This window comes from Canis lupus, chromosome 20, assembly GCF_011100685.1.
Source record: "Canis lupus familiaris isolate Mischka breed German Shepherd chromosome 20, alternate assembly UU_Cfam_GSD_1.0, whole genome shotgun sequence".
NCBI classification, from domain to species: domain Eukaryota; kingdom Metazoa; phylum Chordata; class Mammalia; order Carnivora; family Canidae; genus Canis; species Canis lupus.
The window spans coordinates 7,407,224-7,429,591 of record NC_049241.1 but is presented as its reverse complement, the minus strand read 5'-3'; the positions used below and the strand labels follow the sequence as shown (position 1 = coordinate 7,429,591).

The following is a 22,368-nucleotide window of genomic DNA, read 5'->3' as shown; positions in this document are numbered from 1 at the left end:
AACATCACCTACCTTCTGGGCAGTTGTGAGGATGAACTATGATAATGTAAGTCAGTTACACACAGCCATCACAAAACAGATGGTTAACTTTGCTCAAGGACCATTGAACAAACAGTCCCTGAGCATCTCTGCTGTCCACGCCATCTTGTTCTGGAGAGATCCAGAGATGAATATTCCACATCCCAGCCTTGGAGGAGGAACACAGATGGATCAATGAATGGATAAATACCCAGGCTCTGTACTGAAACATTCCTGAGTTCAGATCCCACCTTGGCTGTGTACTTGGCTAGGTGACCTCAGGCAGATCACTTCACCTCTCTGAAACTCAGTTTCCTCCTCTGAAAAATGGGGCTTGTATGTTGGCTTGTTAGGAGAATCAAATGGGATGGTGATTTTGCAAAATACTTGGCAACTAGCAGGAAGAATTGTACTTGTTTTTGTTTTTATTATCAGCAAGGGCAGAGCCAGATCAAGCTGGGGGATCTAGCCTGGGGACATCTGGGGAGCTTGCCAGTCACTTTAGAGGGAAGGGAACTGGCCTCACTCCCACCCCTTACCCCTTAAAGCCCCACCTCAGGGGTCCAGGGACAGAGGATTGCCCAGCCTCTCACTGGACCCTGGCCTGAAGGAAACTTAGAGGAAACCTCTGTGAGTTCTTACAGCAAAGCAAGTAAGGGAGAGAAGGGATTGAACAAAATTATGCTGGAGGAGGGAGGTCCAGGCTATCCAAGCTGATGTGAGCAAAACAGAACTTTAAGGAGCTCCATACTTGGGCATGAGTACAGTACGCTGATGAAAAACTGCCCAATTCCAGTCTGGTGGGACCTTTGGACCTACCAGGTTCTCAGATCCAAAGCCGGTGTCAAAACCTCTCCGATGTATCCCTACATTAGGCAGGCAGCAGGAGGGCACAGGTGTCTCCCCGCCCAACTTTAAGAAGTAGAAGAACATAGGGCCTAAGGGCTCCAGAAGAGAGAGAGGTAAGCTTGAATCTCAGTCTCCTGATACCTAGCTATTTGTGCTTGGGCAAGTCATTTTCCCTCTCTGTGCCTCAGTCTCATCTGTTAAGTAGCTACAATAATAGTACCTTACAGGGTTGTCATAAAGACTGAGGAGAATAATCTATGTAGAGTGTGTAGCATATGCCTAGCACCTAGCAGGCAGACAATACATGGTATCAATTATCTTTTGAGGGAGTCATCCAAGTCATCAGTAAACATTTATTGAACAGCTTCTGTGTACCTAGCCCCATGCTAAATGTGGAAGACAAATTCAAGTGCAAGACCTAGGCAATATATATTAAGTATATTGTATTTCCTATATAACTAATCTTTTCTGAGTAGGCAAGTTGATTGTACCCATTTTCCAGACAGAAAAAAAGCAAGCCTCAGAGAGAATAAAAAATTGACTCAATGTCAAACAGCTTATAGGTGCCACAGATGGCTTCGAATTCATTTTTCCTAATTCTAAGTATGGTAGCTTTTCCAGTGGATCATGGCTGCCTTTCCTAACTCTGGAGATTCTCAGATCCATTCAGGGAAATGAAATTAACCTGGAGAACAATTCATGCTGATCAGAAAATAGGGTCACATCAGACTGTGAGATAGAAGGGTTGCTGAGCTTGAAAATTGCTCATTCACAACAGTGGGCAAAGAAATGTCATTTCAGAAAATGACATCAGTCTTTTGATTATCAATTTGGCAGAAAAAAAAACATTTTAATGATTATACTCAGTGCTGGCACCTTTGTGGGGAAGGTGTGCTCTGAAATGCTGGACAAAGTTCTGTTTCTGGAAGATAATTGGGCAGTGTGGCTCACAAGCCATTGAGAAATTTATCCCTTTTTTAAGTCAGTAATTCTACTTCTAGAAAATTTTCTCAAGAATGGTATAATAATTTTGTAGACAAAGTTTTATACACAGAGATATCCAATGTAGTGTTAGTGAGATTCACATGAAGGGATAACAATAGGGACAATTTTAAAGAGGACGATAGAAACTCCTGAGGGACTATTTTACATGATTAAAAATCACATTGTTATGAGACAGTAAGACAATGTTTAGTAAGCAGAAATAAGGTATGCACTGTTTTCTAATTTTAAATATGTTAAAACAAAAGGCAAGCGCATAATTGGAGCATCACTTTGTAAGAAAATATGATAGCAATAGATACACAGCAAAAGTCTCAAAAGAGGAACATTAAAATGTTAACATCTGTGCATTGATATATTAGGCATTTATTTAGTGTATCTTATAAACCATGGACTGTTCTGGGCACGGGAAAACAAGTGAAGGAGACAAGCCCTCTCCTTCACCTAACTTAAATTCTAGGGGCTGTTGAAGGGAATTTTAATTGTGTGTGTGTGTAACTTGAAAATTTTCCTGATACCATGTTTTACTTGAACAGTTTAGACAAAAGTAAAAAAAAATAAAGGAGGGGTAGGGAATGGAAAAACCAGGTGCTGAGCTGGTTGGTTCAGACTCCAAGGAGAGGCTTCAGAAAAGTGGACAGTTAGGAATCCAGGAAGGCTTCCTGGACGAAGACAAACTGGAAGGCCCAGGGCCACAAAAGATATGGATGTAAGTGAAATGGAGAGGAGGGAAAGAATGGGTGCGCTGGAGGGGACATCGTTGCCAACTTTCCTCCCAGGTGGTTTACTTCTCCGCCACCTATCCGTACATCATGCTGATCATCCTGTTCTTCCGTGGAGTTACGCTGCCTGGGGCCAAGGAGGGCATCCTCTTCTACATCACACCCAACTTCCGCAAGCTGTCCGACTCTGAGGTGAGTGACCTTCCCAGGTTCCCCAGCCCCCACTGGCTGAGTTAAGGGCACACCTGAGTCCTGAGCCACCACTTACCAGCTGTAGGAGAAGTCACGCTATGCCTCTAACCTCATATGTAAACTGAAGGGGTTGCCAGGTACAGCTGGTTTCCACCTGCAAGAGGCCATGGGGCGCTGTGGCTATGATTATAATTTTGACTGTTTTTTGTTCATTCTTCCTCCAGGTGTGGCTGGATGCAGCAACCCAGATCTTCTTCTCCTATGGACTGGGCCTGGGATCCCTGATCGCTCTTGGGAGCTATAACTCTTTCCACAACAATGTCTACAGGTGAGAGAGCCCAGGAGTCCCTTCCTTTCTGGCCACACCCCCTGTAGGCCCGCCCCCGTGGCCTTTCTCCACTTTCAACTCCATTCCTGTCTAAGCCGCTGCCTGTGGCCACTCCTTCCGGGTTCCAGTCCCTCCCTGGGGTGGGGTGGGGCACCTGCCCTGCAGCCCTGCTCCCAGGCACCCCCTCCTGCCCCCGCCCCTTGGCCCCTTGTCCTTCCCCCGCGCACGGGTTCCTAGCTCCCCTGCTTGCCAGCCCCCCCCACGGCCACCTTTCCTCTCTGCAGGGACTCCATCATCGTCTGCTGTATCAACTCGTGCACCAGCATGTTCGCAGGATTTGTCATCTTCTCCATCGTGGGCTTCATGGCCCATGTCACCAAGAGGTCCATTGCTGATGTGGCCGCGTCAGGTCAGCGCCACACATTGGAGGGCCGGGGCTCCTGGGGTGGGAGGCGCCGACACCGGGCCTCTTTGGTCATCACCACCGTGGGCAGCGGCAGCGGGAGCCAGAGGACGAGCACGCAGAGGGAAGAGCCAGTAGGAAGGCCTAGAGTCAGGGATGAGTGCGGTGGGCTGGCTCCCTGGCACGGAGCATCACTATGTGCCAGGCTGAGCAGGGAGCGTTTCACATGGGCCATGTCCCTGAAACCTTCCCACGCGATGGAGTCCGTGCTTTTTTATTCCATTTACTGAGTGAGGAAACTGAGGCTCTTGGACCACATTCAGCAAACTAGAAAGCTGTAGAACTGGAGTTGAGCACGGACCTGGCTGACCAAAGAAAGCCCGGGCTCTTAATCGCCTGACCATACTGGCATTTCGACACAGTCCTGCCTTTTGCGGGGGGAAGACCCGACTCTCAACCCTGGGATAGAAACCTTGTTCCCACTCAGACATGCTCACCGCCACGACTGAGAGTCCCTAAATCTTTGCTTCTGTCTCACTTCCAAATGTGTTCCCACCAAGCAGGCTGTGCCCACTCGTGGTCATCGGTGCTGCAGGGTCCGAGGAGAACCCCAGCAACCCCTGCCTGCCTGCTTAGCCAAGAAAGCAGTGGGCATGAGGCACCCACTGCATGCACAGCAGAGTCCCTGAGGCTTGGGGAGGCAACAGGACTTGTCCCTCTGCCATCCTGGAGAACTGAGCTGGTCATGTAGAAAGGAACTTTCTCCTACTGTTGTCCTCATCTTCTCTCCAAGGGCCAGCTCTTTCCTCTGGAATTCCCCAACCACCCCCTTTCCTAAGCCAGACCCAGGGAGGTTATGATTTCTTTTCTTCTCCTTCCAGGGTTTCCCCTGATCTCTTGACTAACCCCCACCCAGACACTCAAACACCATATGTCCCATACTGACCTCTTTAAGCCGCCTCCTTCTCTGGGCTCCCCACTGTGCCAAAGGGCGCCATCATCCCATACCCAGGCCAGCCCCGGCATCATCCTGGATGCTTCCTTCACCTTCACTCTGCAAACCAACTAATACCTGCCCATTCCACCTGCTAGGTGTCTCTCCGTCTGGCCCCCTCTCTGCCCCTGTACAGTCCCCACCACCAGCCAAGCCACCACAGTCCCTCATTTCATCTCAGTGACACCCTGACCTCTGGACCTGACCCTACTGCCCCACCCCCCACATACACTGTATTCTCAGTGAAAGAGGAGCTTATAGTATTCACCCAAAAGGTTACCCCAAAGATAAAGCTGAGAAAGTGGGCGGTGTGCTGGGTATGCTGTGAATGCTCAGTACCTTTTATTTTCTTTTTCCTTTTTGTCCTCTCTCCATAGGCCCTGGATTGGCATTCCTGGCATACCCGGAGGCAGTGACCCAGCTGCCCATCTCTCCCCTCTGGGCCATCCTCTTCTTCTCGATGCTGCTGATGCTGGGCATTGACAGCCAGGTGAGGACACCCTCCCTGGCACTTCGAGGAGCCCCCATCCAGCATTGTCAGTCTGGGAAGAAAGCAGAAAGACGAGGCCATTGTCCATTGTCTTAGGCCCCCAGGAAGATAGCCAAGAGTTTCAGACCTCTAGACTGTTCCACCATGTGAGACTTCAGGGTGGATCAGCTCAGCCACCTTCCCCATTTTCCAGATGGTAAAACTGATGTCCAGAGGGGAGGGACTCTACCGAGGTCACAAAGAGGCAAAGGTGGAATCAGGCCTGGATCCCGGGGCTTCTCTGGCTCCGTTGTCCCAACAACGCCAGACCCCTTCCATCTTGTCCCAGAGAGTCAGGTTCTGGGTGGCTTGGGGCTGGGGTCTGCCGCACATGGCTGACCTTTGTCCACCTTGAAGTTCTGCACCGTGGAGGGCTTCATCACCGCTCTGGTGGATGAGTATCCCAGGCTCCTCCGCAACCGCAGGGAGCTCTTCATTGCTGCTGTCTGCATCGTCTCCTACCTGATTGGCCTCTCTAACATCACCCAGGTGAGTTCACTGGGCACCTGGCACGCCTCTAGTGCCATCTGCCCCAGGCCCACTTCCAGGTCCCCTCCACCCTAGCCTCACGCCATCCTACCCTTTGTTCATCAAGCACCAGTTCTGTGCCAAGCCCAGCATACACAGTAGTGAGTCAGATAGGGACCCTGCCTTCAGGGTGCAAGGGTGGGAGACACGACATTGAACTAGAAGTGCTAAGACACAGCTGGAGAATACAGCCTGAGGCACCCAGAACTGCTTCCTGGAGGAGGGGATATGGGGACTGATTTTTTAAAAATGGACAAAAATTAGAGAGGGATGCTTGGGTGGCTGTTGGTTAAGCATCTGCCTTTGCTCAGGTCATGATCCCGGGGTCCTGGAATGGAGACCTATGTCCTTAGGCGCCCTGCTCAGCCGGGAGTCTACTACTCCCTCTCCCTCTGCTCCTCCTGCTGCTTGTGTGCTCTCTCATAAACAAACAAACAAACAAACAAAATCTTTATAAGAAAAAATTAGAGAGTCAAGCTGGAATTAGGCCTTTGACATCGACACTGCCCCTTCTTCTTGCTCCCACTTTTCTTTTTCTATTGATATTAATAAGCAGTTGTCTCTGCACTCAAGGCCGTCCTGGTCTGGTCAGAAGGCATACACATACCTGATGCATTGTACAATAAATGTAAATGATCCTATAGCCATGAGCTCAGCCCTGTGAGTTTGCTTTATGATTCACAGAACTACCTCTGGATTCAAATACAGTTCATTCCCAGAACGAATTATTCCTCCATTATTGTTACTCACCATGGGCCTGTCATGACACTGGAGATTTAGTAGTTAACGTGACAGATGTAATATCTGCTCTCTTACAGCTTATGCTTTGGTGGACAAGACTGACATACAAATTAGATAATTTCAGAGAGTGTTCAGTGCCATGAAGAAAAGAGGGCAGTGGGACAGGGAATGACCAGTGAGGGTAGGAGGGATGCTACTTCAGAGTAGTCAGGAGAGGGCCCCCTGAGGAAATGGCAGTTGGGCTAAGACTGAAATGATGAGGAAGAGACAACCAAGGGAAGATGGAGCTAGGGGAAGAAAACATAGCAGGTGCAAAGGCCCTGAGGTATGCATGAGCTTGGTAAGTTTGAGGGGCAGAGGGAATGAGGGGATTGCTAGAGGGTACAGAAGCAGACCGTGCAGGAATGTACAGATCAAAGCCATTTGGATTTTCTTTTGTATTCTATTCTATTCTATTCTATTCTATTCTATTGTCTCAACTTCTTTTTTTTTTTTTTTGTCTCAACTTCTTGATGTGTTATATTTATGTTCTTTGCAAACCATGGAAGGTTTTTTTTTTTTTTAATTTTTATTTATTCATGATAGGCACACAGTGAGAGAGAGAGAGGCAGAGACACAGGCAGAGGGAGAAGCAGGCTCCATGCACCGGGAGCCTGACGTGGGATTTGATCCCGGATCTCCAGGATCGCGCCCTGGGCCAAAGGCAGGCGCCAAACCGCTGCGCCACCCAGGGATCCCATGGAAGGTTTTAAGCAGGGGAAAAACATAACTGATTTAACTTTGTGGAGAGATGGCTCTGATGACTAGTTCTTCTGTGAGTCTTCCAGCATTCCCAAAAATGAGGCATTCCTCTTCCTTAGACATTTTTCCCCCATTCCCAGGGAGTCGACGATCACACCCCCTCATAGTTACTAGGCCCTCAGTGCTTCTTTTAGTCTTCCCTCAAGCCTCCTCACTGCAGTGTTGTCTCACACCTACCTCGCCAGACTGCGAAGCCCACATTGGCTAGGAACTGAGTGCCCTGGGCCCTGGTGGAAAGTGGACCCCTCTCACTGCTTTTCCTCTCTTAGGGGGGCATCTATGTCTTCAAACTGTTTGATTACTATTCTGCTAGTGGCATGAGCCTGCTGTTCCTCGTGTTCTTCGAATGTGTCTCCATTTCCTGGTTTTACGGTGAGTGTCAACCCTCCTTCCAGCTTCCCTCCCTGCCTCCCTCCCTCCCTCATTCATTCATTCATTCCTTTCTTCAAGCATCATTCGAGATATACAGCGTGAAAACCAAGCCCTTTCTGTACATTGGTTGACAACTGATGCTTAAACAACCCTGTTGGGAACAGTACAGCCTACTTGTTCTGTGTATAAATACAGTAGAGCATTTTTCCATTACTCTTTTCACTACAAGACAGTACTGCAAATGTATTTTCTCTTCCTTAAGATTTTCCTAATAACACTTCTTTTCTCTAGCTTACTTTATTCTAAGAACACAGTACATAATACAGAGAACATACGAAATATGTATTGATCAATTGTTTGTTATTGGTCAGGCTTCCAGTCAACAGTAGGCTACTGGTGCTTAAGTTTTTGGGGAGTCAGAAACTACATGAGGATTTTCGACTGCATGGTGGGGTCAGCACCCCTAACTGCCACATTGTTCAAGGGTCGGCTGTATTCGGTCCTCACAACAATCTGATGAAGTTAGCAGAGGGGGTCCCGTGTTCAGGAGACACCGTAAGACAGGCTAAATAAATTCACTTAAAATGGGAGCCAAAATTTCTTCATAGATTGGGATAAGAGGGATTTTTATCTAGAAAAGCGAGACCAAAAGTACAAAAGAAAAAGTTCTAAAGTTAAATAGTTAACAAAAGTGGGGCCATGATTAAAGCATGCACTCCCTTAGAACAAAGAATGGAGGAAACGATGATTTTATTTGTTTACCTTGTGGACTGAGGTTCCAGACCCTGCTGCATGATGGTCAAAAGATCCTTCCCTGCACTTTGATTATCACAGCAAGGCATTGTGTTCGAAATGTTTTTCTGGGTCCCTCTTAATCCTTGATATTCACTGTACTTTCTTCACCACCTGCCCCTCCTTGTCATCCCCACCACTTCGCTCTCAACTGGCTTAATGCTGTGAGATTCTCGCTGGTCGGGGGCTTTGTTCAGAATCCGAGGGATGTCGGATGTCAGTCTGGGAACTTCAAAACACCTGTGGCATTCTGCAAGATTTGTGGTTCTTTGCAGGCCATCAGCAGTCGCTTATAGCATCAGATCAGCAGGGCTTTGAAGGAATGGCCTTGTCCACAGGGCTTTGAAGGAATGCCAGGCTACCTGTTGGGTGGGAGGGACTTTGAGAGAGGTGAGGACATGCTTTATAAGCATATCCCTTTGTTGGTGGACATTTTCACATGTAGGTGCCTGGCTTTCTTCCTGACATAATCCACCTGCTGGGGGTTATTGAATGATTAGATAGGGAGGCCCCCCCTAGAGTGTTAGCCCTATGTTACAAAGAGGCTCAAGCTCCTAGAGGTCAGGCGACTTGCCTATGGTCATTACTCTAAGAAAGTGGCAGACTGAGACTTTGAGCCTGCAGTCCCCACAACTCATTCATACCTCCTGCTCTCACTCCGAATGTCACAGGTGTCAACCGATTCTATGACAACATCCAAGAGATGGTTGGCTCCAGGCCCTGCATCTGGTGGAAACTCTGCTGGTCTTTCTTCACCCCAATCATTGTAGCGGTAAGGACAAGTCTTGACCAGCCCCATTAGGATGAGACCAGACCAGGCCCTGGGGCGACTCAGGTCCAAAGAGAAATTTCTGGAAGCAGAGGCACCTATTTCCTAAAAATACTACTACATCCCATTTGCTGAGCCTCTACTTTGTGCCCTATACAGCACCAGACACATTACATAGTCCTCGCAAACCTCAGCAAAATAGGCATTCTTGCCTTCACTTTGCTGCTGAGGGACCCGGGTTCACCCTGCCAGCATCACCCGGCTAGTTGGTGCTGCATTCAAACCAGGCAGGCCTGATTCTGAAGCCCCAGCCATGGGCTCAGGAAGGCTTCTCATCCTCAGCATCCTTTATTCCCTCACGCAGGAGGAAGCTGAGGCCTAAGCAGCCCTGGGGTGGCCGCCCCAGGTCCTTGGGGTGGGGGCTAGACCACTGGATTGGTCGTGTCCTGCACTCTGGCTTGCCAAGCTGATTAACTTGGAGGAACGGATGCCTTTTGCTACTGATCCTCCCCGGGGGGGGGGGGGGGGGGTCCCTTTCTCTATCCTGTACAGAGATGTCTTATGTAGGAGCAGTGGCCTTCGGTGCAGGATTCCCACATGCTGGGCCCTTGTGAGGGTCTGCCTCATGGCAAGGGAGGTGGTCAGTGGATCTCTCAGCTTCAGGGTCTGGGAAGGGGCCTTGGTTGTCCAATCTGGGTGACTAACTGTGTCCCATTCCCTCTCCTCCACCATCCGCAGGGTGTGTTCATTTTCAGTGCTGTGCAGATGACTCCTCTCACCATGGGAAACTACGTTTTCCCCAAGTGGGGCCAGGGTGTGGGCTGGCTCATGGCTCTGTCTTCCATGGTCCTCATCCCTGGGTACATGGCCTACATGTTCCTTACCTTAAAGGGCTCCCTGAAGCAGGTAAGTCCCTTCTTCACCCTTCAGATTGCTAGTCCCTTTCCCCTACCCTTGTGGAGATCACAGTCTAGTTAGGAAACAGACAACTCCATTTCCAATGATAGCAGAATGTTGGAAGTGCCAACATGTGCCAATCATACTGGGGAGATGGGCAAGCCCCGCCTGGATTGAGGAGGGTTAAAGACGGCTTCTTAAAAGAGGGGATAGCTAAGAAGAGGCCTAAGGATGAGTCAGAGTTAAGAGTAGAAGCAGAAAGAATGTTCCAAGAAAGGTGGATGGGAAGCATGCGCAAAGGCCCGGGGGTATAAACAGCATTTGGCGAACTGAAGGGAGATCATTGTGGCTGGAGGGTAGAATGGAGAAGGATGCAGAGGGGGTGATAAGAGAAGAGGTTGGGGATGTAAGAAAGGCCAGATCATGAAAGGCTTTCAAAATTAAGACAAGAACTTTGGACTTTATCTTGAGGGTAATGGAACGCCTCAAGAGTTTGAAGCAGGCGAAGGGTGGGGTCAGTTGTACTGCGGACTTACTCTAGATCTCTTTTGTGAGCTTTATAAAGACAAAATGTGGTCTTACCCTCAAGGAGATGTGCCTGCCAGCACATTCTAGGTCCACACTAGCTCTTTGTTAAGTTATATCAAATTCTCAAGTGAAACAAGGCAGTGCTGGAGGTACCCAGGTGCTAGAGACATTGATGGATTAAGGTAAGCTGAGAAGATTTCCCTGAGGAGGGGTGAATAATCAGATACAGAGGGCCACGGCTGGGAGGCCCCGGGATCAATGGTTCTCAACCTTATTTCTACTAAGATGGACCTTCCAGACTAATCAGAACCAGAAGAGGGAGCTCTGTGGTCTGTGGTCTAAGGAAGACAGTGTAAGGGAGGCTCTTGGACCAGCCTCCTCCTTTTACAGAGAAACTGAGGTCAAGCGAGAAATCACTTCCCTACCCCTTATAGTAAGTTATTAGGAGAGCGGAGGCTTGCAGCCCTTTCTTCAAATCCAGGCCCAATGCTTTCATTTTCCACAACCCTGGAGCTGTGAAAGGCAGTCAGGTCTTGGAGTGAGAGAGAGGCAAACGCAGTGCATTTGACGAGGGGTACACAGCCTGTGCAAAGGCCCAGGAGTGGGCACATCTGAAGACACGGTGCATTATCTGAAGTGACAGGATTTCAGGGAGTATGTGTAGAGAAGGTAGTGGGAGATTCATCCATTCAGGAAATCTGTATTGAACACCTACTGTGTGCCAGACAGTGTTGTCAGTGCTAGAGACACAGCTGTGAGAAAAAATAGGCAAAAATCCCACCCTCATGGGGCTTACATTCTAGTAGAGGAAGACCAGCAATAGCAAACTAAAAACATGTTAGATAGGAATGACTATGGAGACAGAGTAGAAAGGGAGTGCTGAGTGAGGCCCTGCTGGGAAGGTAACATGGAGCCAAGACCTAGGAGGTAGAGATCGAACTGTGTCATGATCTGAAAGGAAGGATGGATCAGACACAGGGCACAGCAAGTGCAAAGGCCCTGGGCAGGTATGTGTTTGGCATGTGAGGAGCAGCGAGGAGGCCAGAGAGTACAGAGGATGTGGGGACGAGGCCAGAGTCTGGGTGCGTTTTGAAGGCAGAGCAGGCCTTCCTGACTTGAAAAGAGGGTGGGGGAACGGAGAGGCCAGTCTTCCTCCTCCCAGCCCAAATTCTCCCTGGTGCCCACAGCGCATCCAGGTCATGATCCAGCCCAGCGAAGACATCGTTCGCCCAGAGAACGGTCCGGAGCAGCCCCAGGCCAGTGGCTCAGCCAGCAAAGAGGCCTACATCTAGGGGTGTCTGGCGGCTTGCCGACCCGACACTCACCCCCCAACCTGGCTGAACATGACCACCACTTGATGTCTGAAGATACCATCGATCTCAACCTACCTCGAGTGGCGAGTCCAGACACCATCACCATGCAAAGAGAGGGGAGGTGGGGGACAGTCACACCCCCGGTGGGCCCCGCCGTGGGCAAAGATACCCGATGGCTCCAGCACCTGCAGGCTGGTGACCTTTTGAATCCGGGCCCCATAAGCATCAAGCAATCAGCCTTCGTGACTGTGCAGTAGATCATTTTTATCCTGCCAGTGAGTGTGGTGCAGTGAGGCTCACACACTCGGGGCTTTTAGTCATATTCCTGACTGTTCTCTTACTGCCGAAACCCATGACTCTTACTCTCGGACTTTGCCGGAGTTTGGTTCCGTCGGAACGCTGCTCTGTACACACGCAAAGGGCATTTTGTATAATGGGGATTTCCAGGGAGAGCTCACCCTTCAGTAGCAGGGAGCCAGCGGAGCTCTTACTTTCATTTTTTTGTTTATCCTTCCCGAGGCAGCTTGACAAAAGCACCCCCAAGGACATCCATCAGTGTCCCCCCACCCCAAGCTGCCAGCTGAGCTGTGTCTCCAGCAATCTGCAGAGCATCCTCCCCGCCCCCTCCTAGCCAGGCCATGCTGACTGCACCTGGCCCAAGAGCCATCATTCCAGACGGCCCAGCTCCCTCACTCCGTCCTTGGAAAACTGCCACAAGCACAATTGATTTTTTTTTTATTGCCATTCTGGGGGACCTAAGATTCCGCTGGGGAAATTCCCTAATCAGAAGCCCCAGTTTTTCTTAGGCTTGCCCCGTTTCGTGGAGCACAAATCAGGTGCGGAGGAAATCAAGGTGAAGGTTTCTCTGTCCTTGAGTCAAAATGGATGCAGTTATCTTTCCAGCTCCCCCTTCAGCTGTGTCCTCACTGCCGCCCCAGTCAAAAATGCTGCCTTCTTCGTTCATATTCCTCAGCGGGAATCCCCTCACTGCCACTGAATCTCCCCAGCTACTAACTGAGGAGCTAGTGTTAATCCAGACCACCCCCACGCCCCCACCCCTCAAAGTGCTTCCAAGATTAAACTGCTTCATTGAGAGGTAGTATTTGTTTCTTTCCGGAACTGGGCTCCGTGGTGGTGGTGGTGGTGGTGGTGGTGGTGGTGGCGGCGGCGGCACATCAGGCAAAGACAGTTTCTTGCAAGCTCCAGTGACTCAGCGTTTCTCATTTGCCAGGAAGATGGGTTCCCATGTAGCAAATCGTATGTTGTGTCCCGTAGCTCCTTAGCTAGTTAGCTCACAAACTGTGTTTTACAACTAATCCTTAATAATTATGGTAAATAACTGTGACTGTGGGTTTTTTAATCTCTTGTCATTCTCATCCGACAGTGACCAGCATACCCGTTCTTGCAATAAGGTATTACCCTCAGAATATTAAGCACATTCTTGTAGAGAAACAAAAAGTACATGTACACATATAAAGGCACACACATATACATTCATCCTCCCGTGTGGTATATAGGGTCTTATCTGGTATCGTTTAGGAAATCTCAAACCTTTTCCTGAGGTCATCTGTAAAATAGTCTCATTGCTAAGGCATCCCAAATGCCAACTGGTGAATCCATGATCAAAATGCATATGTGTTGTTAAATTATAGGGTTTAGAATGAAAGGAACCCTTCACTGTGTCTCATGGTCCCACCCCCCCATCCTGTGTGAATTCCTTTAGATTAAGGGCAGGAAAACTTCTGACTTTCTCTTTGTTCTTCAATGTGAAACTAAGGCCGAGTCTTTCTAAGACAAATACAGTGTACTTAATGTTTGTATGCAAATCTAATTGAGATGTTTGGCAAGAAATCCCCTAACTGATTTCCATCCAAACCTACTTATAGAGCACAATATTACGTGTCGTACAATTCCAGTGAGAACTGTGAATATGTGTACCTTTTTTTAGTATTTGCCCTGGGGGAAAAGATATTGTATTATCATATATGCTTTTTTTGCAATAAGGGTTTATTCTCAGAACACCAAGTAAATCTATCTCTATATAAAAAAATATATGTAATATATACATATTCAAACTATATACAGAGCCTGTTTTAAAAAAATTACAGTATTATTTAGAAAAATTATCTGTTCTATGGACCAAATGTAAAATATTTATAAATGAAGATGCATTTTAAATGTCTATAAATGGTGTCATAACTAGAGCACGGGCGTTATGTACGTTTCTAAGAATTTAGAGGAAAAATAATAAAGGTTCTATGATATACAATGTCAGACCTTCAATTCTTTGAGCTGGGGGCACAATAGCTTCTTTCATTGGAACAACACTGCATACACACAGAACCATTTTTTCCCCAAGAGAGAGAGAGATTTGGGCTCAAATACCCAGCAAGAGGGACGCCTGGGTGGCTCAGTGGTTGAGCGTCTGCCTTTGGCTCAGATCATGATCCCAGGGTCCCGGGATCGAGTCCCACATCGGGCTCCCTGCATGGAGCCTGCTTCTCCCTCTGCCTGTGTCTCTGCCTCTCTCTGTGTCTCTCATGAATACATAAATAAAATCTCATAAAAAAAAAAACAGCAAGATACAGCTTGAGTTTGCCAAAAGTCCTGGAATGAGTAAATAAAAAAAACAACTCTGAGCTACATAAAGGAGATGTTTTCACTGTGAAGCAGGGCTCTGAGAGGTCACAACTCTGTTCAAACGAGAACCTGCTTCCAGTGCAGAAAAAGGCAGTGGCGCTCGAAGAAATGCTCAGCACCCAAGGACCCCTAGCCTGTGCTTTCCTGCTTCCCCCTTCTAGCCAACCACTCACACTGAAAATGATGGCATAGAAGGAAAGGGAAAGCTACCGAACCCCATACTTTCCCCGAGCATCAGTAAGTGGAAGTAGTGAGTATTGGCAAAATGTGCACGTCTCAAGAAGTGAAATCGAAACAACTCAGTCTTGTGCACGTCTCTTCTGTTGGGGAGAGAACAGAATACACGTGCATGTATTCCATTTTTGAAACGCATATTGTGTAATTCACATAAGAAGTACGTGCTCCTATATTGGCATTTGCATAGTATACAGGTGAACAATAAAATGTATGGTGAAGATTTAGATTTTAAATTTTCCTTTACTTAGAACGACATTAAACAGCAAATTTAAAAATGCCGTGACCAACCGAGAGAAAGACCGTGGAAGGAAAGAAAAGCCTTATATTTCAGTACCTTTATCAGCACTTCTTCCTCACTTGCTGAACAAGGGGTCCTGTGTTTGCCGTTTGCACTGGATCCTGCAACCAAAGGAATTGCTCTGGGGAATCATCTAGGGACGGCCATCGCCTGCACAGAGCTTCTGACTCTGGATGTGGGGTGGACAGTTGGAGCTGCCGGTCAGCAGGCCCCAGGGCAGGGGACAGTGAGGACAAGCTGATCCCTGAGCACTCAGATCTCTCACTGCCTTTGACTTTCGAGGCTTCCGGAGAGGAATGGCTCCTGCTTCATTTCTGCCTTCCAAATCTTGGGCAAATGTCGATTTTGGCCAATTCTCACTCAGAACCATACATGGAAAGGGACTCTGAGAAATGCTTTCAGCTTAACCAAGTAGAGACTATAATACAGAGAGTTCCCTTTACTCTCTCTCTCTTTCCTCTCTCTCTCCCTCCCTCTCATACAAACACACAAACACACACTAATCGTAATAATGAAATGATTTTGCTAAGCTGTTTGAGAATGACTTGTGGACATTTGGGGCCCTATTTGTTTTTAAACATGATCATGTGTCCTCTGAAGAAAGATCCCCTTACATAACCACAAAACCTTTATCATACTCAAGAAATTTCACAGTGTTACAATATTATTATCTTACCTACAGTCCGTATCCAATTTCTCCAATAATGCCCTTTAGAGCAATTTCTCTCTGATTCAGGATTGCACATTGCATTTAGTTGTTGTATCTCTCAGCAAGTGTTTGTGAGCACCTACTACCTGTCAAGCAGAGAGCGACCTTGGCCAGCCTGGCTTTCCCACCCCCCCATCCTTCCCCCACCTCTGAATGAAGTAGGGGGAGGTCACTCTCTCTTCCACTATCGTCTCTCCCAGGAAAGGACAGCCAGGATTCTGTCATGGGCATCACAAAAAAGAATGTGTTTCTCCCTTAGGAGAGCAGACACAAGGTTCACTTAAGGAAGCCACGTCCCCCGGGGCAGTGTCCCAGCTGCCCCCCGCACTTCTTTCTCTGGCTACTTCCCCGGGGCCTCTCTCCTTTCCACACCCTTCCTGGCCTTCATCCATCCCTAAGCCATAAGCATGTAAAGCACAAACAGAAGAGAATAAAATCCAAAATGTGAAGCTCACCTGTCAACCATGGCCACGGTGATGGCCCTTACGTCTGCCCCTGACGTCCCCCACACTGGGGTACTTCCTCCCTAGCAGCTCAGAGGAGAGACACAGGTCAGAGGTCCCCGGATTGAGAAGAACCTTGAAGGTCACCTGGTTCTACTGAAGCTTGGACTGTTTTCAGGGACTTGTTTCTTCAACAGCAATGTGCATACAAATCCCCTAGGAGATCCTGTCAAAATGCAGGTTCTGATTCCAGAGGTCCGGGGATTTGCATTTCCAATAAGCTTTAGGTGTTGTCAGTGGGCTTCCTCCTGCTCTTTACATGGTAAGAATTCAAAGAAAAGCCACCCAGCTTCTTTTTAAATACTCAGAGTGTTTGCCACCTCCTTAGGAAACCGACAGAAACCCAAACTGTTTTAGGCATAAAAAAGAATTTGTTAACTCAAAAAATTTCCATGGGCACTTGCTTCAGGCACAGCTGGATCCAGGTGCTCAAAGCATCAGGAATGCATCTCTCAGGACGCCTGGGTGGCTCAGCGGTTAAGCGGCTACTCAGCTTAGGGCGTGATCCTGGAGTCCCGGGATCGAGTACCACGTCGGCTCCCTGCATGGAGCCTGCTTCTCCCTCTGTCTGTGTCTCTGCCTCTCTCCCTCTCTGTGTGTCTTATGAATAAATAAAATCTTAAAAAAAAAAAAAAAAAGGGAATGCATCTCTCCACCTCTCTGCTTTTTTTCTGGCTAAGCTTCCACTCTCTGACTGTTTCTACTCTTAATGAGGCTTCCAGAAGTTTCAGGCTAACATCCTATCAGATGGGCAACCACACCATAAAAGTGAGATTTGTCCCCAAAACTTCTGTCACAGTGCAGGGACTGAGTCGCATTGAGCCAGCCTAGATTGCATGCCCGTCTCCTTACCAGTCAATGTGACCAAGAGGATGGGATGGACTGACTGCCAGGCCTGGGTCACCTGGCCATCTCTCGAGCTGGGGGATGGGTCAGTTGCACATAAGCATGTGAACTAAGAATGGGGGCAGGAGAGGTGGGTCACCAAAGGAAAAAGGGGGAAATAGATGCTGCACAAGCAAACAGGATAAAGACCCCCCACCCCCGCCCCGAGAAACCCACTATCTCTTCAAATAATCCTCTGCAAGTCCTTCCCTGAACAGTTGCGCCCATTTGGTCCAGTTTCTAGCACAAGTCCTTTGTGCTGTGATGCAGTCCGGAAGGCAGATGGAGAGGAACGGGGTGTGTGTCTGGAACAAGTTGGGATAGTCCAGGGTGTGGCTACTGTTGGGTGGACCCAGAGGTGGAGTCAGGAATGCTGCCTCCACTCAGCCCAGACCATCACCGTGGCCCAACTAGCTCCCCTGCAACAGACCGCTGACTTGTCTGCCTGCCCCTCGTCCTGCCCCCATCACCCACCCCGCAACAGCAGCCAGAGTGATATCCTGAAAATGTAAATCAGATCGTGTCATCTCCCTGTTTAAGATTCTCCAATAGCCTCTCCTAGCACATTTAGAAAAATGTTCCAGCTCCCTACTCCGACCTGTAATGCTCTCCATGATCTGATGACCACTAACTCTCTGATTTCTTTTTTTTTTTTTAAGATTTATTTATTCATGAGAGATACAGAGAGAGAGAGAGAGAGAGAGAGGCAGAGACACAGGCAGAGGGAGAAACAGGCTCCATTCAGGGAGCCTGATGTGGGACTCGATCCGGGGACTCCAGGATCATGTCCTGGGCTAAAGGCAGTGCTAAACCACTGAGGCACCTGGGCTGCCCTAACTCTCTGATTTCAATGTGTACCACTTACTCCTGCATCAGTATTTGGCCATCTCAGTCCCTCAAGCCCTGCAACCTTGTTCCTGCCACAGGACCTTTGCACTTGTCCTTCCCTATGCTTGGAACACTGCCTAGGGGATGGGGGGAGGTCACCAAAGAGGCACCTGATTCAGCTTGGTTCAGGTCAGGGATGACTTGCTGAGGAAGGAACCACCTCAGCTGGGAACCAAAGAATGACTTAGCCATGGAACTTTGGTCCAGCTCTACTCCCAACCTGCCCAAAGATGAATGATAACAAAGACTTGGTGAAAGGAACGGAGAGGGCAGAGTAAGCAAAGACCCAGGGCTCTGGGACACAGAGGCAGAGAAGCACTCCTGGTTCTGTACTGGGGGGACCAGGCACACATTCTGCCTCTGGTCTGCTCTTCCTCTAAAGATCTTCAAGTTTGGTTCCTTTCATTCAGGTCTCTGCTCAAAATGTCACCTCCTCCCAGAAGACTTCTCTGACCACCCTAGCTAAAATAACACCCTCCCCTCTCTCTCTCTCTCTCTCTCTCTCTGTGTTGCCTAACTCTGCTTTATTTTTCTTATTCTCAACACTCATTGGCTCATTAATTTGTCTGCCTCCTCCCACTCCAACAGAAGCTCAGGGAAGGTAGGGGTTTTATCTGTTCACCGCTATGTCCCAAATGTCCAGGACAGTGCCCGACAGTAGGAGGTCGATGAATACAAGAATAAATGAATGAATGAATATGAATGGCCAGGGAATGGCAGCGTAACAGCCCTCAAGGTCACAGGCTTTGGAATCAGACAACCCTGATGTGAGAGTCCTGGCTCTGCCACTCAATCTCCATGGAACTCTGACCAGGTTACTTAAATCTCTTTGTGCCTCAGTTTCCTCACAAAAATGTGGTTAATGTGAAACGAGTTAAGAAAAGCACAGAGGTCAGCCCCTGGCCCAAAATGAGCACACACGAAACAGCAAGTGTTATAGCAGTGGTCCCCGAGACACTCTCCTGGAAGGACCTCGCTCATCAGGGTCCACCCTCTCCCCCAACACAGACCTCCAGGATTTACCTACCACACTGTGGCTTAACAAGCAAGTCCCCCTTTTGATTAATCAGATGTGGCTGCTAAAGAGAGCTCCCGATTAGCGTGAGGTAGCCAGGGTGACAGCACTGAGCTGGTATCATTCCAGGCAGAAGCAAAGCAGGCGTTTTGGGTGCACAGCTCACCCTGACAGTGCATTGTTAGGTGATTTCCTCTGGGCTCTGCATAACATGGAAAAAGAGGCTCCAGATGCCCCGCTGGTCTTTTCAGGGATCCTCACAGATCCAGGGCCTCAGATGGGGTCTGAACCCACACAAGTCCACAGCACATTTTCTGTGGACTTTGTATCGCCCCTCTTTAAAATCAAAGCCACACAGGTTGCTTTGAGGAACAAACTTGCAAGCAAGGTGACCACGACCCTTGCTCAAGCAAAAAAAAAAAAAAAAAAAAAAAAATCAGGAAAATGGCTCATGGTCTTGAAGCTCAAATTGTTCTCATCTCTCTATTCTTCAGGAAAACCCGTAGTGGTGGAAATGCCACCAAGTCCATTTTTAAGGCCTGTGTGCTTTCCTTTTTAGTTTTGATTGAAGTATAGTTGAAATATAGTATTAAATTAGTTTCAGGTGTACACCATACTAATTCAGCTATTTTTTTTTAATTCAGCTATTAAACACATTATGAAATGTGCTCAGCATGATAAGCACATGACAATGTTATTGACTGTATTCCCTGTGCTATACTTTTCGTCCCTGTCACTTATATATTTTATGATTGAAAGTTAGTAGCTCTTAATCCCCTTCACCCATTTTACCCATTCCCCCCACCCATTCATATCTAGTGCTAAATTGCCTTCCAGGAAAGTTGAGTCTGTTTTCCGTTCTCCAAAAAAGTAAGAAAGTATCAGAAGTGATAATCGCTCCACACCCTTTCCAAAAGCAGACCTTGTTATTTTCAAAACTCCTTACCAGTTTCACAGCCAAAGATATCTGAATGTTGGAGCTTAGATGTCTTTGAATGTCACTGATGCTGGTCTTTTTTCAAGTGTTTTCTGCCCTTTTATATTTGTTTTGTGAATTTACAGTTCCTAGACATTTTGTTTTTATTTCTTGTTTGGAAGTTTGTTTGTTTTTTTTAAATATTGAGAACATTAACACTATATTTTCTATGTTAAAAATACACATTAAATCTTAGACAGCTAAATCACAAGACACAGATGTAGATGTGTAGGTGTACATATGTGAGTGTAGATGTAGATATGTAGGGGTAGTAGTGTGAGTATAGATGTGTAGATGTGGGTTTGTGGGTATGGGTGTAGATGTGTGGGTATGGGTATAGATGTGTGGGTGTAGATTTGTGGTTGTGGGTGTAGGTGTGTGGGTATAGATGTCTGGGTGTAGATGTGTGGGTGTGGGTGTAGATGTGTGGGTGTAGGTATAGATGTGTGGATGCCAATGTGTGCAAGTGGGTGTATGTGTGTGGGTGTAGATATGTGGGTGTGGCTGTAGATGTTCAGGTATAGATATGTGGGTGTAGGTGTGTGCATGTAGGTGTAGCTTTGTGGGTCTAGGTTCATGGGTGTGGGTGTAGGCCCGCGGGTGTGGGTGTAGACGCCCGGTGTAGGTGTGGGTGTGCAAGTGTGTGTGTAGATGCGCGGGTGTGGGTGTGGGTGCACGGGTGTGGGTGTAGATGCATGGGTGTGGGTATAGGCACATGGATGTGGGTGTAGACCTGTGGGTGTGGGCGTGTGGGTGTAGGCACGCGGGTGTGGGAGTGGACACGCGGGTGTGGGCGCACGGGTGTGGGTGTAGATGTGTAGGTGTACATGCATGGGTGTAGGTGTAGGCACACAGGTGTGGGTGTGGGTGTGGGCGCGCGGGTGTGGGCGTAGGCACACGCGTGTGGGTGTAGACGTGTGGGTGTGGGTGCACAAGTGAGCGTGTAGACGCGCGGGTGCGGGTGTAGGCGCGCGGGTGCGGGCGCGGGGGAGATACGCCCCCGGAGCCGTCCTCCTCCGAGCCTGGCTTCGGGCCTGCCTTCTCGAGCCGAGCCGAGCCGTGGCGTGAAGCCGGGCACAGGCGGTCCACGGAGGGGGGGGCGGGCGCCTCCTGCGGGGCCTTCCTGGGGCGCGGGCGATTCGTGCCTTCCCACGGCCCAAGTCCTCGGAGCCGCACCCGGAAGGTTCTCGACGCACAGGCGGGGCCTTGGGAGACCCCACGGCATCGGGCGGCGTGCGTCTCGGTCCTCAGCCGTCCCCTTGTGACCTTCACAGAACCTTCCGGGACGCGCCTCGGGCTCGGGCTCGGGCTCGGGCTCGCGCAGCTGCTGCGGGAGCTGCTCGGGTGCGCCCGTCCTGAGCCCCTGCTAAGTGCAGGTGCTGAGCCCACAGCCCCCCGAGCGCGTTCTCGTTTGACCTCGGGACCCATGAAGGGCAAGGGGTCCTCACAGCGGCGGCCCAGCCTCACCCCTGGGATCCCTTTCCCTTGTTCGCGCTGTATACGTGCGCCTTCACCCCCATATCAGCACCTCCGGTCTGTGGCACAGACATGGGCATTACTTTTTATAATGGGAAATTCATAATAAACTTTTTTTTTTTTAAATCACAAAGCCACGTGGGCTTGCCAACGTGGGGGAGGACAGTTTACTGACAAGAGCATCTCATTATCATGCACGTACAGTGAAGGACTGTGCATATTTTGCTCTTGGAGGCGAGCGTTCTTATATTAAAAAATGCTAACGGGGACATGGGTGAGCAGCCCAAGCACGACGGAGAGTTCTAGTAACATCGGGACACTGTCTAACAAGAAACCAGGAGCTCCAGCAACGTGATCAAGGGAGGTTTCTTTCATCTGATGTTTAAGAGGATTTGCTGGTGTTTCCCTTGAGGTTTGGGTCAGTTGGGGTCTGAACAGAAGCCGACACCAGGACAGAGTCAGAAGCACAGGAGGTTTACTAGGGTAGATGCCTTTGAGTGACACAGGGGGAGGAAGGGCAGGAGCAGGCAGGGGGACGCCCCGCTGGGCAGCTGGGCACCTGGGCACCTGTGCCAGGAGGGAGCAGAGAGGAGGCCCGGGTAGGAAGAGCCTCAGCCTGCAGGGCTACACAGAGGCAGTGCCGGCCAGGCCCAGAAGCGTTCTGGGTCACTGGCTGTCACTAGAGGAGTCCACACTGGGGGACTGTCCGGCCCCAGCACCTCCAGCATGCTAGGCCCGCGGCTGCGGCTCCTGGGGGAGTGTGGACACGTTGAGAGTTGCCACAGCTAGAGGCCGTGCCAGCTATACTCCACTGCAGCTCTGCAAAATACAGAAATATAGGGACAAGGAAAGGGTAGCCACGTTCCCTGATAGTGTTCCACATGCCTAGCCCTTTCTCAAGGGAGGCTGTTTCCTATCCCACTGCCACCCTGCACAAAGATGCAGGTCATTCTTTCCATTTAT

At 49.0% G+C, this 22,368-nt stretch overlaps 1 protein-coding gene across 2 annotated transcripts in view; it reads left to right on the top strand.

Moving 5' to 3' along the window:
• SLC6A1 (solute carrier family 6 member 1) overlaps positions 1-14,047 on the top strand; it is a 42,067-nt gene extending 28,020 nt beyond the window's left edge. For both annotated transcript variants that reach the window (XM_038565636.1, XM_038565637.1), the window contains exons 8-16: positions 2,649-2,783; positions 3,008-3,111; positions 3,396-3,520; positions 4,886-4,998; positions 5,395-5,526; positions 7,377-7,479; positions 8,943-9,043; positions 9,779-9,946; positions 11,653-14,047. In XM_038565636.1, coding sequence (XP_038421564.1) covers positions 2,649-2,783; positions 3,008-3,111; positions 3,396-3,520; positions 4,886-4,998; positions 5,395-5,526; positions 7,377-7,479; positions 8,943-9,043; positions 9,779-9,946; positions 11,653-11,757 — 1,086 coding nt within the window. In that variant the 3' untranslated portion in view covers positions 11,758-14,047. The remainder of the gene's footprint in view (positions 1-2,648; positions 2,784-3,007; positions 3,112-3,395; positions 3,521-4,885; positions 4,999-5,394; positions 5,527-7,376; positions 7,480-8,942; positions 9,044-9,778; positions 9,947-11,652) is intronic.
• Positions 14,048-22,368: the final 8,321 nt, after the last annotated feature.